Source organism: Symphodus melops (genome assembly GCF_947650265.1).
Source record: "Symphodus melops genome assembly, chromosome: 21".
Taxonomy (NCBI): domain Eukaryota; kingdom Metazoa; phylum Chordata; class Actinopteri; order Labriformes; family Labridae; genus Symphodus; species Symphodus melops.
Genome location: NC_136711.1, coordinates 15,220,816 through 15,238,485, shown reverse-complemented (window position 1 = coordinate 15,238,485; position 17,670 = coordinate 15,220,816). Strand labels below are relative to the sequence as shown.

The 17,670-nt window shown below is 42.8% G+C and overlaps 1 protein-coding gene across 2 annotated transcripts in view; it reads right to left on the bottom strand.

The window, feature by feature from the left end:
• dock1 (dedicator of cytokinesis 1) overlaps window positions 1-17,670 on the bottom strand; it is a 179,904-nt gene that overhangs the window by 139,603 nt on the left and 22,631 nt on the right. The window contains exons 2-16 of one of the 2 annotated variants that reach the window (XM_079334262.1): window positions 17,567-17,650; window positions 17,221-17,261; window positions 17,029-17,084; window positions 15,616-15,712; window positions 15,337-15,485; window positions 14,525-14,660; window positions 12,451-12,608; window positions 11,396-11,477; window positions 10,685-10,820; window positions 8,962-9,034; window positions 6,507-6,646; window positions 4,610-4,735; window positions 4,214-4,338; window positions 962-1,060; window positions 94-166 (exon numbers count right to left, since the gene is read on the bottom strand). In XM_079334262.1, the coding sequence (XP_079190388.1) occupies window positions 94-166; window positions 962-1,060; window positions 4,214-4,338; window positions 4,610-4,735; window positions 6,507-6,646; window positions 8,962-9,034; window positions 10,685-10,820; window positions 11,396-11,477; window positions 12,451-12,608; window positions 14,525-14,660; window positions 15,337-15,485; window positions 15,616-15,712; window positions 17,029-17,084; window positions 17,221-17,261; window positions 17,567-17,650 (1,575 nt within the window). The remainder of the gene's footprint in view (window positions 1-93; window positions 167-961; window positions 1,061-4,213; window positions 4,339-4,609; window positions 4,736-6,506; window positions 6,647-8,961; window positions 9,035-10,684; window positions 10,821-11,395; window positions 11,478-12,450; window positions 12,609-14,524; window positions 14,661-15,336; window positions 15,486-15,615; window positions 15,713-17,028; window positions 17,085-17,220; window positions 17,262-17,566; window positions 17,651-17,670) is intronic. The other variant, XM_079334263.1, reaches the window with a different exon arrangement.

Here is a 17,670-nt window from a genome sequence, read left to right as displayed (position 1 = left end):
GATAGGTCCCATTTTTTAGGGCGCTGGATGGATTTGCCGTTTCTTTTATTCTCTCTCTCTCTCTCTCTCTCTCTCTCTCTCGTTTGTACTCACAGTCCTGTGATGAGCGGTGACGAAAGGTGAATCGCAGGTGACTCCGGTTTACATCTTCGATGGGAATAGCAACCTGAGAACACAGACAGAGGTCATCTAAGACACACAAATCGACATTCATGAACACACTCTCCTCATGGGAGATTTAAGACGCACACTGCTGAGTGTCGTAAAATAGTGCTAAACCTCACGAGGTCAATCATAGGATAGCCGACTGCCACTAAGAGGAGCTGTTGGTTAAATTCATTTTGTTGAGGTATAGGTTTTCCTTTTTGCTGCTATGTACTTGAACGTTACTTGATAAATAGACTTGATTGCAGCACGGTGCTGTTTTGATGAACCAATCGGGAACCTCCTCGTCTCACCGCTCGTTCTCGACCCCATGCACGCACAGGCCCACACTCAAAGCACGAGCTGAGGTCCGCTTCTGGGCCAATGGCGCTTGTGCATGTCATTGAGGGGCGTGGCTTTTACGGGAGAGCAGAGGGGAGGGGGGGGCGGGTACAGACGTAGCACTGAGGGAACGCTCCTTTCAAAATCGTGTTAGTTTTTTTCTTCCTTCTATTACCAATGGGTCAATAAATAACTACCTTCACGTTTCTTCTGCCCACCCATTGTACACTGAAACTTCAGTCTACTTTTGTCTTCATAGCTCTCTGTTGTGGCTTCAAAGCTTCATGTCTGAATATTAACTGACACCACAGTCTTTATTCTACAAATTACAAGTGATGGAAACCTGTGTTGTGTTGAATAATGGATTTGACAATCCTATCAAAGGGTGGTATCACACTCAAGCTTGGGAGTTATAATTGAAATTTGAATAAAAAGATGAAGCAGTGAGCAGGTTAATAAGAAGAGAGAGACTCACCTTTATTGTTTCAAACCAGCGTGGCTGCTTTACTTGGTAGTAGATGACAGACTTGTACTCGTTGATGCCGTCATCCCCCGCTCCAGGGAAGATCACATTCTAGAAGAAGAGGAAGAAGTTTATCTGGTTTAATAACTTGGCTTCAGTCACAGGGGCAAAATCCGGACGGTTGAGTTTTTATCAGTGTGTCCAAACATTAGCACACTCGCAACATGTGGAAAAATGACTCGGGCATATTTTCAGGAAATCTAGTCCCCCTTCGCGCACAAAGCCTAAATCTATCAGAAAGGCCTTTCAAAGCTGTGGCCCCCCCTTTGTATGGGAGAACCTGCCTTTTTGCTGCCAATCTCTCGACAGCATTGTGGAAAGACGAAAGAAATGAGAAAATTAATTATTTAAGATGGAGGAGAAGGAGCTCCCATGCAGTGAAAGTGGAGGGACGCCAGGTGCAGAGAGGCAGAGCAGCTGCTGCCGATGGATGCGAGCAAGAAAATCGGTCTTTCCTCGTAGGCTCGCTCAGGGTGCGAATGTAAAAAGTCTACGTTCCACCTGCGGGATTTGGCACCCTGGATGGAGTGACAGCGGATGGCCGCCCCCCCCCCCCCCCCCCCCCCCCCACTAAACCCAGCTGACTCCTTGGCCTGATAGTGCTCTTCTGCTTAAATGCTCCAACACTAATGGCTTCTGACAACCAGCAATTATGCGAAATAACAGGCCCCATATTCCCTCGTCATGCTTTGCAGATCTTGGGGGGGGGGGGGGGGGCAGGTGTTAGCACTAGAAACTTTGCCCCCTTTCTTTTTAAGTGGCCAGGATTCATAGCGGCTCCAAAGTCTGGAGAGAGGAAGATTGGGGAGGGAAGCGGACCTCTCTAGCCGCAGGTGAAATGGGTTTATGAGGGTGCGCTAATACGCCGAGGTGATAAGAAGTCACCATCCAGCTTCTGGCTGCACAACATCACAAATCCTCTTTGAGGCTGAAAGAGAAAGTAGAGAGCAGTGGATGAAAAGGGAGGATAAGACGGCTGAGACAGAGACAATAATCGCCTGTAAAAGTAAAAAAGTGCAAAGTAAACCTATTACCAAACTTGCCTCGAAGCGAGTTTTCACATTCCTCTATTTCAAAATGTCTTCAAGTATAGCGGCTTTTATTCCATTACATAATTGGCTTAAGAGGAGAAAGCATTTTTTTTACTTTGGAGGCTGTAGCTTCTATGATCCCAATCGAGGGTTAGAGTGCATTAAAGAGAACGTTTCTGCTGGTTGTAACCTTACTGAAACGGGCCGCAGACATCAAACTAGCAGACAGGAAATGACAGTGTTTTTCATCTTCGAAAAAAATCCAGGAAGGAAGAGAGAGAATTTAACCAATTAGTGTTGGCCCCAAGAGACCCGAACAGATTAATCCGAGCCTTCGCTGCGCTAAATGTGAAAGACAAGATGATGGAGGGCGCTCCAAAGACGGCTTGGCAACACGCTCGTCTATGTGATCAATGTTCCTGATCACTGTAAACAACACTGATTTGAATCAGACAGCAGGCTCTGACAATCTTACGCGCATCAGTTAAATGTTATCTGACACTGGCTGAGTAGAACTAGGGCTGTGAACCGGCCCGAACTGAAATGTGTTCAACCCCCCGACAATCTGAAGATGGAACCACTAAATCACACGAAACGATTGTCGGCCAAAAAACAACAACACAATATCAGGGATGAAGGGAAAAAAATCGATAAACTGACCCCAAGTGTCCGCCTCGTTTTATAGAATTAATCGTTGCAAGGAGAAATTTAAGTATTAGAAACTGCAAAAAAAAAAAAAAAAAAGAGGATTTTTGAGTGACTGAGATGATGCAGATGTTTTTTGTCTTTTTTTTTTTTTCCAGGAATGTTCAGACTTTCCCATTGTAGCATAAACATCTTTGGAGTGAAAACAAAAGGCTAAATTGGACTGAATAATCTCTGTGTTGCACATTTCATCTAATTGACTGTGTATAAACATGGACGCGTCGCCTCCCTCTGCTGTATAAAAATGAAGCCAAGACACCCCATGCGACGGGAGGGGATAGTTTGAGCCGGTGACATCACATGGAGCCAGAGTCTGCGCTGTGGGGATTGGTAGTTGGGGTCACAATATTGACATCCCGCCCATTTCTGTCAACACGCTTAACTTGCCGATGTCCTCGGGGTGATGCATCCCAACAGCAGAACACATTCTTGTGTCCATCTGAAGCCCACAGGAGCCTGACACGCACAGTTATGGAAAGTTAACTGACTTATGTCGGGGTTCTTGTCGTTTCGCTGTTTCTCCTCTCATCTTCAAATCTGGTGGATTTTGCGCCGCAGTGAACGACATTCAACAACAAAGATGGAAATCATGCCGTTAAGACTCCTTTTAATGGCATTTATAACCCTTTTGTGTTTTATTTTTTGGTCTCTTTTCTTTCTTCCTCATACTCACTCATCTTTTCTGTTGTTGGATAAAAAACATATTCACATCTGTGCAGAACAGGTACTTACCTTAAAAGTATAACTTCTATATATGTTATGTATTTATTCTTGTCACTACATGTAATGCTGTTGCTTGTTTTGCTTTTTTTCTCAAGACTCAAATAAAAAGTTTTAAAAAATAAAAAAGTAAAGGCATCTAGAAACGTTAAAAGACTAAATTTCTCGGAAAAATAAACGCTAACATTCAAGTTACGTTCCCAAATAACTAGTTACACTGTACGAACTCTGTAAGTAACTTTTTGATTGACTGTAACTTATTTTCAGTAACGTGTCTAACACCGGTCTCGGACTTTACACCCTGACTTGTACATATCTGATGGAAGAGGCCACAGAAGGGAAAAGCTGCTTTTAGATCTCATTACCCTCAACCTTCAAACTACGCCGCCTGTTTTCTGTCCCCATACTTTGGTCTGTAACAGACATGATAAAGGTTGATACCGGCAGCAGTGAAGCACATTTTAAGCTAGTTAATCACCCGCAAAGCACCAACACCGCATTCTGTCACTTTTGACAGGCGGCAGAGGTGTCCAGTCCGGCCTGTGTATCACACTGCTTTATGAGAGTCCTGGTCAGTTAGGCAGCGTGCTGAGGTGTGTGAGATTAAAGAAAGCGCCGGTAAATCACAGAGTGTCTGAGAGAGGGGGGGATGGAGGGGGCGCGAGCGGCTAACAGCACTTTTGTCCTGAACGCCGAGAACGAGCTGGAAAAACTAGTAAAGATGGGAGTTGAAATTCCTCAGGCGTACCTCCAGCTTCTTGCCGTCCTCGTCGTAAACAGACATGGTCACCTCCACGTTTTTGTGCGCCGTCTTGCTCCCCTTGTCAAAATCGCCCTGAACCAGAGTCACGTAGATGTCATTCCTCACATCTCCTTTAGGAAGCAGGAAAAAAAAAACAAGGTCATAAACAAGGAAATCTTTCCTCTTTTTCATTCATTTTTTTAGAATTGAATGTTAATACATAACTCAATACATCTTAGATCCTATAAGTAGAAAGTGCAAATTATATATTTAACGGCTGATTTTAGTCCATTAAAAACCTAAAGTGTGAGTAAAACTATAACGAATGATGTGTTCTTTAAAAAAGTTAATCTCTTTGTGGATATGTCTCGTGCATACAGACTTTGAAAACACTCATCCAACCTGGCATGATGATCTCAGGGAAGCCCATCTTGCGAGCCACAGCCGTCGATCGGTCCACCAGGTGAGGGAAGTCCTTTCTTATTTGATGGATGTCTCCAGGGAGCAGCTTCAGAGTCACCCACAGGCCTGGTGATGATCATAAAAAAAACATTAAATAAATGGAAAAACAAGGGAAGGAACACGATAGTGTCAGGAGACGACAGCGTGAGAGAAAAGTGCCCTGGGAAAACAGTGAAAAAAGAAACCGCTTCAAGTTGTTTTCTGCTCTCAGTGACATCAAGTAGCTGTAGGGGAAACCACTGAGCAGAACATACTGCATGTGTGCACAGTTATAGAGACACCTTGGATAACAAAAAACGACATAATCTCCAATATGCTGACATGAAAACCTCGAAATTCATGAAGATGGTGAATGTACCATCTAATCTTTGACAGTTACACCTGAATATGTGCACATTGAATTTCCTTTTGCGAAGGACTACTCTTCCCTTGAACTGTCTCAAGGTAACATATTGCTGCAGTAACTGCACAAAACCCTCAGTCGATGTAAAACTGCGACTTCTGAGAAGTAATAATAGAAAGAGAAACTTCAACCTCAGCACCCTAGATGGGAAAATCGTGCCGAAAATAAATACTATTAAGTCTGCTTCCCACTGCAGAATGAATTATAATATCCCCAACGCTCCTTCTTCAGGCACTTTGTTTCTTCCAATATGGGTATAAGTGACATTTATGGTGAAATATTTAAATTGTGCACTTCTTTCTAGACTTAAATAATTGGTCTTTGGAAACCTGAGGCTGGGAAGCTTTAGAGGAACCTCTGTGGCTCAGCATTATTGTGAATAAAGGTCTGAAGGGTTTTTCATGGGTCATATGTCCCGACGATTTAGGACTTGTTCGCTTTCGAGAGAAGCTGGTGCAAAGTGTGCCAGCTCCATCTCTGTAACCACACTCCTTTTAATAATCTCGATAGGAGGAGGGGAGACTTTTTTTTGAACAAGGCTTGAAAAGGCCTTAAAACAAGGCGTCCAATTAAAGATGTCGTCTTGCAGTGCGGCGAGTGGTGCTTCCTGTACACTTTCCCGGCCACTTGTTGTTACCAATGACACATCTCTCCGAAGCCGTTTGATACGTGACCGAAACAGCTGCTCCGCTGCTCCTCCCTGCGTGAGCCGGAGCAGACCTGACATTTATCCGAGTACATCTTCATCAAGCGTGACAGTACGGCCGAGGCTGTCATGTTGTTCCCCATCCCCTCCCCTGCACCCGGGTCCCTCAAAGACCGCTTAATGTTGGGCTTCTAACTGCAGATCGCTAATCACAGATAAGGTGCAAGTCTTTGCAGGAGGCTCACCAGCCTTAATTAACAGCTGGATTACTTGGATCCTGTCGTCATGGTGATGAGGGCAACTATTTATAGCAGGAGCAGCGATTTATAGTGGGAGCATTCGACTTAAAGAATGATGTTCTAATTAGCGAGACCAACTGTTCCAACGTCCTGCTCGTGTGTTCGAGGTAAAGGTAGTTTGTAGGAAGGGAGGAAAAAATGTGGCATCAAGGGAAAATGACAGCAGTTCGAGAAAATGCAGCTGAGGTTAAACTGTCGCCGGCGTAAAGGTGACCTTTATGACGCACATTTACTTTGAGGTGTGATTAAATGATGTCTCTTTATATAAGATACTGTAGGTCTTTATATATCCTCCATAACACCCTTTCTGGGTGTGATTTGATGCATTGTACCAGAGTTAGCCTAGAGCTAGTTTACATCGGTTGTATAACTATGGAGTCTGTATAATTGTGACATCACAATTATACAGACAGATACAGGGGGGGGGGGGGGGTCAGTATTGTGCCGTGTTCCCTCCTCCTGGTTTCTGTGTGATTTTTGTCACTGTACCTTGGCCCTTGTGATTGACCTCTTTGGCGGTGATAACTTTGTTGATGACAGTCTGGAGGAAGTCGTTCTCCCCCGCCACCCTGGGTGAAAAACGGGAGATGTTCAGCTGCTTGTGTCGAATGGCATCATCCAACGCTAGCCTGCAGTATGCACACAACAGTACGAACACAACAGAGAAGAAGAGATGGCAGAGACAGAGGAGGAGGAGGACGAGCGGTGGTGTTGTGAGGAGGGGAGTGGGGTGAGACAGAGAGAGAGAGAGAGAGAGAGAGAGAGAGAGAGAGAGACACACCAGAAAGTGATGCGAATATTTTGACAGACACAAAGCCGCTTGTTAGCAGTTAACAGTGAGGCAGGATGGGTAATGAAGGAAACACACAGAGAAATCATTTTTAGGAAATTATGCCCAGTCAGCATTTACAGCTCATCTGTAGCATTTGGGAAGATTGACCTGCCCACAGTCAGTCTGGAAATGTTGTCAAAAATGGAAACCTAATACAAAAGGCTTAACCAAAAACACCCAATGTGGTTTAGTGAGAAAGCAATCCACAATAGATTACATTGAAATCATAATGAAGTGTAGTGTGAGTAAACTCTTCAAAAGTAATGTAAAAGTAATGTAAGTAATGCAAAAATTAAACAAAACGTTTGTTATGGTTGATTTTGGTGCCCCCTGTGGACGGAGCAGTATTGCACATGCGTTCGTGCTACACTTAACCCGCCACCTTCCCCTCTGAAACGCTTTCAGGCGTTGAAAATAAAAACGAAGAAAGAGTACACCGAGTTTTTGAAGGCCTATTATTGGACACAAAATGACATTTATGAGTATTTATTTCAGTCTGTTTAACAGTCAGCTAAAGAACCCCACACAGCTGTATGTAGCTAAGGCTCACAGTTTCTGCGGGGTTTACTACATGGGATCGCAAGAAGCTCCTCCTACAGCCATGATGAACCGAAAAGTAGTTGTTGTATTTTCAGAACTGAATTGGTACCAATTAAACTGAGGGTAGCTGATATCTTCCTTTGTTTATTTACTTAAAATAGTTCCTATTGGAGGCACTGGCGAGCCTACTGGTTCATGTGCAGAGGTTGTTGCCCTCACTCTCTTTTCCCCACGTTTTTGACTCTATCCACTGTCCTACCTGAACAAAGGCATAAAGGTTAATCTTTTTCACGGCGATAGATTCAGACTTTAGAGACGTTTATATTGAAAAAAAAGTCACATAACATTCCTCAATAACGAGGAAATTAAAAATGGTATGGTGCAGCTCTAGCAAACAGCTCCAGGTTGATTAGGAAGAGCGGCGGCGGGTGTCGTACAGAGCGAAAGAAAGTAGCAGATGTGATCTGAGAAAGCTGTGAGAGAGACGCGGCATCTCATAAGACGTCTCTGACCAACCAGAAGACATAGAGCATGGAGGAGAAGACAGCAGTGATGTAAGCTTTTAAAGTGACATTGTAGGTCATTCTTTGCAGTCACTCAAACTCCAACTCATCCGACTTTTCAAAAAGAACCAATCCAAAGACAGAAGTATACAAAAAATTAACAATAGAGGTTCATCACAGGACAAAACATTGTAGGACAACAGGAGCAGGGCCTTAAATGGCATTGAGGACATAACTGAATGTGATTGGATCTGATTTAATTAAAACAGTTGGACACTGTTTGACTACATCATCCATGGCAAGCTGCCATGTATGATGTCAACTTAGAATCATGAAGTGTCTTCACTTCAAACTGCTTCAGGAGGATTTCAGTCTTTCTAGTCCATTATGAAAGCCATTTCCATTCGTCTTTGGATGCCAAAAGTCTAGCCGAATTATATCACAATTAAACACAACCTTTCCTACACAACTCCTTTGCTTCCTGTCTCTGCTGGCCTTGAAATCACATTAACTAATGGCTTATGGGACCACTGTATTTCAAAACTTCATCAGTTAAAAATTCCACAGCAAGTATTCCCCCCCTTGGACATAAATAACCCTGCTTGGAGATCTTATTCTTCTCTTCACACTGGAAGACACTAATTTTTCCTGATTTACGCCCACAGATAAAAGCTCTAAGTGAGGTGATCTAGCAGCTAAACTGCCTGAATCTGAAGCTTTTTCCAATTATGCAGGAAATCACGTTAAGGGAAAGGTTACCCTGGCTCTGTACGTAGTGCTACGAGAATGGCAGCATTTAATGAGATTGCCTTAATTGAGTCAGCAGGGAATAAGGCGAGCGCTTCACTCTTTAAACCTCTGCTAATCAGGTGTCAAGGATCAAGACTTGAAAAAAAAAAAAAAAAAAAAAAAACCCTACAAAGTCTTTAACATACTGTACATACTCAGTGTGATGGAAATATACATAAGAGGTAGCCGCTATGCAATATCATCCCAAGCCGAAAGGAACTCCATGCTCCTGTTTGTGTAAGTGTGATTTACTGTGTGCGCGGCCCAACAATCCACTTACGGCTGAAATGGGATAAAGTGCTGTTTGTCCTCGTCGTCCATTTTGCCCGTTATGATGTCAGTGACATCCATTACTGTGGGAAAACAAAGACAGAGGGTTAAAACATGCTCAAGGCCTGCGGAGTACACCATCGCAAAGAGAAACAAATAGCTGCTTTTTAAGGTGACATCTGGGAGGGACAGCAGCAGATGTTGGCTCTCTTTCAATCAGCACTTATTAAGGCGGGCTGAACGTCTTTTTGCTGGAAATGTTGTTTTGGTTTTTTTCCAGGAGTCTGTGACATCACTGGTGGGTGTGGCTGACTGCACAGGAATAAGCGCACTTCTGATCACACGAAACCAAATCTATTAAAATTTTAAAAAACTCTGCTTTTCAGTCTGCTCTTTAGTAACACTAATTCTGTTCTGCAGTGCTTCTGCTTCTCAAATCTTATCAGATTTGAGATGCAACCAGAACAGGATATGATGTCACAAATCTGAGTTAGCGAGCTACTTTATAAAAATGGACTACATAGCTGTTGTACCCTGTTTCCACCACTGCGATTCTTGCGCTGATTAAGGAGTCTAATCTGGAACCAGGTCTTTGTGTTTCGACCGCCGGCTGAGGGCGGGGTTATCAAGACCACAAAAATAAACCACGTAAAATTGTGTTGTGACTAACATGTTTTATCAAATGTTCAAATGTTTATATTTCACATGTAAGTCAATTTGACTAGATGAATCTTAACCCAAAATAGGAGCAAAAAAGTGTGTCATGAACATTATTTAATAGCCAACATTTTAGAGGTCAATGGTGTAAAACCCCTTTATTTGTGACTCATATGGAGAACTTCAGAAAAAAAATTAAATAAAATCAGGCTCTCCATGTGTGGCACCGCGGTGATGAGGAGGTCTTAAGACAAGCCCTCATAAATCAGGCCGTCGTTTACCATCTCCTCAAGTGGCAGGCGGAAAAGAAGACTGAAGGAGGGGTATCATTTTCTCTCTTGGAGAACCGAGGGCAGAACACCAATCTAATTAGTTTACCGTACGCCTGGCAGCTCGCCAACATGAGATAAATCAAGCTGTAATTTCTCTTTCTACGCCAAGTTGGATATCTCCGAATCGGAGCCAAATCTATGAACTCATCTGGGCAAGGACTTACTTTGAATGGTAAAGCAAAGAAAGGGTTTTTAGGGATACTCGTGCTGATTTAGGGCCTTGAAGTTCTGATAATAAGTGTTACATATTTAGATCATGCAGCCTCTCTTCACATTAGAATGAAAGAAAACACATTAGACTTGGTATTCCCTATAAGAGCTAATGACTGGTAGTCCAAAGACTGCCGAACCATCTTAGAGTTTGTGCCAAGTGTTGTTGGCTCTGTTAAACTGATTGATGTCCACTCATTTATATCATATAATCATTGAAACTCGTCAATGTGACTTGAGCAATCCGGGGATACAGAAATGTACAGTTTGGCTTTAAAACAATTTATTTTTATGGCAGGTGGTCATCCATGTGTCTATATGAAAAATAACTGGGCCTGTAATAGAACCCTGTGGGACACCACAATTCATTACTGTTTTAGTTTGTAGAGAAGTAACAGAGGGGAGCACAGAATTCAAATGTATGAGTGAAATTGTTTTAACAAGTATATTACAGCTCATGATTTGCCCGTTTTTTTTTTTTGGTTTTTTTTTTGGGGGGGGGGGTTATCTATGAGTCTGTTTAATCTGCTGTACCTGCAACTCCGAAGGGTCTTCTCAGTCCTGAAGTCAGCTTCTTGGTGTTGTTGTCTCTAAGCTCCATGCGTCCAACTCTTACAATCTGACACACAAAGCTGATCTTCTCCCTCTTAAGATCCTCACTACCCAAATCCTGATGAGAAAGTAACAGCAAAATTAAATATGATGTAAATTTGAGCTAAAAAATAATAATAATATTACAACAACATTGCACAATTTTGGGTAAATATCCCCGGGAAAATGCATATTGATTTAAAGCCTTATCCAATAACAGACTTGCTAGACTGCACACCAACAACTGATCAATTAAAAGGACTTTCTTGAGTAAAGATGGGTTTGTGCTAAGGGCAAACTTCACCACAAATTGCTTCTGCAACAATTGTGATTGTGTCTACAAATTCATTTCCCGTGGACAATACCATCCAGAACCAGCAAAGTGCTCCCAGTGGGTGCACACTGACCCTTCTGCCCTTGGGCTTCCATTAGATAGAGGTGACTGCCTTGGTAAATACGTACAGCGAGCCGGGCTCTTTCTGAGAGAGCTCAACAAATACAGGCTCTGCAAACAGGGTCCCACATGCCTCATAACATGGCTGAATAAACAGTCGACGAGCACAGGCCAGCAAACGCACACAGACACACACACACCCACACGCGTGCGCGCACACACACATACACGGAGTCGCACATTCAGGCAAGCAAACTCACCGTGAAGACTGCTCGGAGGTTATGAAGCTGGTCTATGTCCTTCACCAGACCGGAACTTGACCATTTCACCAGATAGTTTTCACTGTGAACGATTGGTTGGCAGAAAAAGCACAACATGGGTTATGACCTGTCTGAGTACTTCCTTAGATTACCATTATATAATGTGATAATTCGCTGTCAAAATACTTACACAATAGCAGTTTTATTAAGTGTGAGTACTAACCTGGTACATACAGTAATAGGGTTGTGAAGAAAGCAGTACTTTAGTTCTGATACCATACTAGAAATCTCATCACTCATAAAGCAGAGAAAGTGTGTGGTTGCATCAGCACAGACCCGACCCTCCGTCTGTGTTTACAGATTTTATTCAGACGTAGCTGTTCATATATTCCTGCCTTTCAATCATTGTGCAGCGGTGGGGAGCTCACAGCCAACGCTACTCAGGTCAGAGCTAAATGAAACACGGCAACCAGGTGACGTTCATTTCTCTCTCTCTCTCTCTCTCTCTCTCTCTCTCTCTCTCTCTCTCTCTCTCAACTCGGCGTCGACAACTTTGTCGTAACTTTGTGAGAAACGCCCGGAGGGACTTCAGTAAGCGTGCCGAGCTGCAAATGAGAGCAGTCTGATTTTAGCGTGCGCCGTGCGAGAGCCGCAGGTGTGTGAAGGAGGACTGAGCACAGAGACAATGAAAAGGAGGGAAGAGTGACGGCGTGTAAATTGAGCACATCACTGTAGGATTTTGTGGAGGTGCAGGACGCGTTTATAAGTTGCTTGGCGTGTGCTGCTCTCTCTCTTTGGGTTTGGTGTTATGACATCCTTAACACATAAAGGGGTTGGTTACAATCCGAGACGTGTGGAAAACATGCTAGCAACAGCGTTGTTAAAAATACTGACATCTCCACCGTGCTAGCTCCAGTCAAATAAATCTAACGTAGTTTAGACTGCTGCAAAAAGCAACAGGGTGGACGTGAATCGTTCAATTATTTGCAAACAAGAGACAAGATTGAAACAGAAAGAGAAAAAAAAAAAGGTAAATTAGAATCCATGGGTTCTACCTGACAAACTTGGATTCGACTGGGTCGTAGAGAGACATGAGCACCTCCGCGTCCTCGCCGATCTTACACACAACATTCTTCAGAGTCACAAAGAGGGCAAACGCTGGTGTGGAGGCGAACTTTGCCTGCCTGGTCAGATCAATATTCTGCTTCTGAGACTGCGGGAGAGAAACAAAGATATTGAATTCAACATTGGGCATTCTTCCACAGCGCTTCAGTCACATTCAGCTCGACCTTGGGCCGGCCTGGTTTGAGCAACGAGCCCAGGAGAGAAACAACATCAGCGCATGAAGAAAGAAAAGCTGTGCGTAGGTGTGGCTAGCAACCGCGCTTCGGATTATTGACTATCAGCCATCGCCTCTGTGTCTTTCTGGATATCAAACGAGTTAAGAAGTGGGATTTAACAACCTCTATAAAGCTATCGATATCCATTTTAATGTATTCCATGCTGGAATAAAAAAGCCTTTTCCAGTCACTTGATCTCAAGAAGTGCATCTGCAGTAAAAGAGCGGACTTGATTGCATGTCACCCTGGATGCCCTTCAAAAACATGCCGGTGCCAAATCATAAATATTTATCATATTGACCTGGACACTTTCTTATTGCCCATGCATATGCAATAAAGACCTCTGGATGAAAAGGTCACCCAAGATGAGACCACATAACTGCAGGGCACTTAGCGTCTGGCACTCCCTACACGCTGCCAGCTGACATTCAGGTGAGGTATGCTACTGAGAAATAGACAGGGACTCGGGCTGAGTTCCAGACTTTTCTGAAGCAGCAGTCAAAGCTTGTTTGTGTAGCAGGAGAGGCTGTGCTTTTATTCTGGAAATAAAAACACTCCATTCTAAAGAGGAAGAAAAAAAACCATCCGTTTCTGTGGGGGGTTTTTTGGTGCTAATCCGACAATGAAATTTTCTTTATCCATCTGGTTGATATTGTTATACTTTGGAGACTTATTAGCTTAAAAGGAACCATTTAAAAAAAAAAAAAAAAGTTTGCTTTTTTTTTTTTTTTAAATCAAAATAGCCCAAGAGGCTCTTCAAAGTTTGTGTTACTATGCAAATTACTTGAGGAAGCTGCTTCTTCATTAGTTCTAAAAGGCATTAAGGTATTTCAAGACAGAGTTAGGAGCTTATTCCTACAAAATACAAAATACAATAAAGACTTCTCCAAAAGGTGGTGACTGTGTCTGCACCGACCCTCTCCTTTGTTTTCTCATGTTTAGGTTTGACATGTCTGTGTGGGGAGTGCATGTGTTTCTCCCAGCCAATGACGGCGCGCGGTTGAGTTTGGGTGGAGGATTGAATTCAGCGATTGGACGACGGGCTGAGTGATGGCGCACGGGTACGTTCCGTCTTTTCAGGGCCTTCTCATTATATAAACCTCCGGGAGCTTCATCCTGGTACGAGCTGCAACTTCACCTTACACCTGAGCGTGATTTTTAATGATGATTTCAAAACGGGAGGATGAGTTTGAAACGTCGATGAAAGATCAATCAACCAGTGCACGCGCATGACTTGCCGCTCGGCGCTGCCAATTGTAATGTCTGACGTAATGACTGCTTGTTATCGTCTCGTTTGCTGTGAGTGTGAAAAAACCTTCCTTCTTTTGTCGTCTTTGTATCTCAACGAGCATATTCCTGGTAAAACAAATACAGAAAAAATAAAAGAGTACAAACAAATCAATCCTGTATTTAAAATATTTAAGACGGGAGCAAAGTAGGACACCAACCAATCTGCAATGACACCCCAGGAAAAGCACGGTTTAAAATATTGATATTTTTGTGCAGCAGATTGGAGCCAAAGCAACTGTAGAGGGAAGCAGTTTCTAATGAAGACAGATGAGGGGTCATTTAACACAATTCTCTCGTCTGGAGAGCAGTAATCATTTCTCTCATGCAAATGTTGCAACAGGAACTATTTGACTCGGGCTGAGATTTAATAAGTTGGAAAGTATGACAGCGTTCAGCTCCTATCATCCGCGTTCCTTCACTTCAGTTTTATTGCAGGTGTGTAAAATACGAGGTACCACGATATCGTCTGTGTGTGTTGTTGTTGTTTTGTTTTTTTAACCTTCTCCTCTTGAATCCGATCCTCGATTTGTTTGGAGGCAGCTTCGTGTGCTCTGAACAGGCTGACAGTGCTGGTGATCTCTGGGTCCAGTATGTTTCCATCTTCGTCTCTGACCACCAGATCCAGATCTAGGTACCTTTAACCAAAACGGGTGAGAGTTAACGGGAAAAAGCAGCGTCAAGATGCAAAACACACACAAAAAATTGCACAAATGATGCAAGATAGATTTGTTCACATAAACTAAATAAGGATGAAAAAAAAAATTGGATTGAATTCCTCCCCTCAGTCTAAAGCGTTTCCTTCTCTAACATTTCCCAAAAGCTTACAATTTTTTTTTCATCAAAGCTCTTGTGCCGCTCTTTCTTCTACGGAGGGAGTGTGTGCAGATCCCAGCGTGCTGCCAACATGCAGTCAGTGTATTTCATCACCTCATCACTCCCTGCGTCTGCAGAGGCAAAGAGCCATTTTTCTACCCGGCCAGAGGTTTAAAGTTTCATCACAGGAACGGAACGGAGCATCGCAATTTTTTTTTTCTTCTTTTCTTTTGTCACCGATGTTCACCGCAGACAAAACACGAGCTGTCATTTTCATGATGGAATACAGTACAGCTTCCTGGAGTTTAATCCCTCCAGTTCAGCGTCCAGCTAAAGTGATGAGCTGTCTCTCTCTATTGACCGACACTGGTTGACCTATTCCAACAAGAGTCGTTTTACCGGATAGATACGAGGATGAAATTATTTAAGCTGTGGAGGAAAGAAAAAAAAAAAAAAGGGAAGGACACAGATAAGAGCCTCTTTAGAGTTGATCCTCACTTGTTGCCGTAGTCTATCTTGGAGGTGACTCTCTGTTTGAGCTCGGCCAGCTCGTCCTGCGGGAGGGTGCCAGACAGGATTTGCGAACGCCACTCAATCAGGTCGTAGATCATGTCGCGGACACAGTTGAACATCTCACGTTTGTCTCCCTGTCGGTGGGAAACAGACAGATTTTTTTTCGCTCTCTGACATTGACGCATCACCTTATCTGCTCAAAAAGCGTACATGGCATGAATGTTCAGGATATGTATTTGTGTCTGTGTGTAAAGGATTTCGTACCACATATAAGTCCCTCCATATTGTGGCCCACTCCCGCAGCGTGGTCGTGACCTCCTGAACCAGAGGCAGCTCCGTGGGAATAACCGTCTCCTTTTGTCTGCAAAGAAAATGAAAAGTGTTTCATGGACCTTTCTGACATTGACTCTCCGCACTGACAACACTGTCAGAATCCAACACTGCATGTTGCTTGTTAATAATTAACGTAACTATCTATTTACTTGTTTGATCACATCATTAACTTGTGATTTATTTATCTTTCATTTTTTTTATTTTTTTTAACCATTTCAGGACTTTGAAGTTTTAGGATTTATCCCTTTTTATGTGTGCATGTGTCTTGCAGCTGGAATCAAAGAAGACAGATAGAAACACAACAGCGGCACAAGTTGTGCAAAAGCAAACACACTTGTCAAATCATATCAAGGCCGTCGGTATGTGTGAGGCTGCGAGTTCTTCAATTCAGTTCTTTTTTTTTTTGAAGCCAGGAAATAAATAAAAACTCCTCAGTAGGTCAGAAAATCTTCTGGGAGGACAAACTTTAAAACTATTTGTTTTTCTATTTGATGTGTGAGTCTGTCTCAAATGGATTTTACCCCATCCTGATAACCATGTACTTTCTAATACATATTTATAATTCATGTTGTTAGTGAACCGACTGATACGTGATTTTTGGGGGCCGATACCGACATCGATATTGGGGAAAAACATATTTTTTTGACAATGATATATCTGCCGATTTCTTTACGAGATATCGAGATTTATCTAGATAAAAACAGTTCATGCGTTGATCCCTCAAATGCAGTTACTTAACACTTGAGGAAGAGATTTTTAACGTAGACAAGATGGTCACTCGAGTGGAGAGTAACTGTGCACATACGTACATCACTGCTTGACACTCCGGAGAGTAATAATGCGAATTATAAAACACACAGCGCCCTCTGCTGGTGAAAGAGAACTGCTAGTGTAAATCAATAAAACTCAAATGAAATGATGTTTTATGTTTTGAATAAATCCAGTTATATCGGCGCATATCTGAGATCAAATTGGCCGATAATCAATTGATATGTTTGATGGATAATATCGGCTGGTTGATTTATCGGTCGGGCTCTCAAGAGGTTTACAAGAAATGGGAGAAAGGGTTTTCTAGGCTAATACGTCACAGGGATGTTGGATTTTGACTTTCCTTGAAAACAAGTCAGTCTTAATTTATTCACTATATCCATTACATCACAATCAGCTAATCAGTTCATTTTTATTTAATTCCTTGAGTCAGCATTGAGTCTCTGTGTAGTCTCTATGTAAGTAACCAAAAGAACAGCCACATATGAAACTGCGTTAGCTGACCTACGATACACGTTCAAAAATGTGGTACTATGAAAACCATCAATTCAAAAGCTGAAGTGAAGACGCACTGACCCATTTCCCTCGACCGTGGCCTCTTTCAGGTGTATGTAGCAAGCAGGAAATATGCCCTGGAAGAGGAAGAGAGCACAACCTCAGGATTGAAATGAAACATTTATGAACATGCACAACTACTGCACATGTCTGAGAACAGAAAAGGAATGCCTCGTATTGGAGTGTGTAAAAAGCTGTTTATTGGTTACTCACCTTTTTAGATTTCCTTCTTAGCCTATGGCCTCTGTACCAATCTGATGGAGAACATGAGGATATCAAATTATGATTCTTTCATTTGTGCAAGAAGAATAAAACCTGCACTGAAGTTCACTTTTATTGATCTATTCACAATAAAGCGACATTAAAGCTGTGAAAACATCCCTTTCTGACGAGGGCGTTTACAGCATCATAGAGGTTCACTTTTATGAATGTACGCTAACTGAGCATGTGCACAAACATTTGACGAAACAAAGCCAGGTGTGGTGATGACAGGAAGATCATGTCCGACTTTGGTGCGTCAGCTTCGATCACGCGCGTCATCCATACGCCCTGTTCTCACCTTCATACGTCTCAAGTATGTGCACCGTGTCTCCAATCTGCAGCGACAGCTCATCCTCTCCCCGGGCATCGTAGTTATAGATTGCTGCAGAAGGAGGAGAGAGA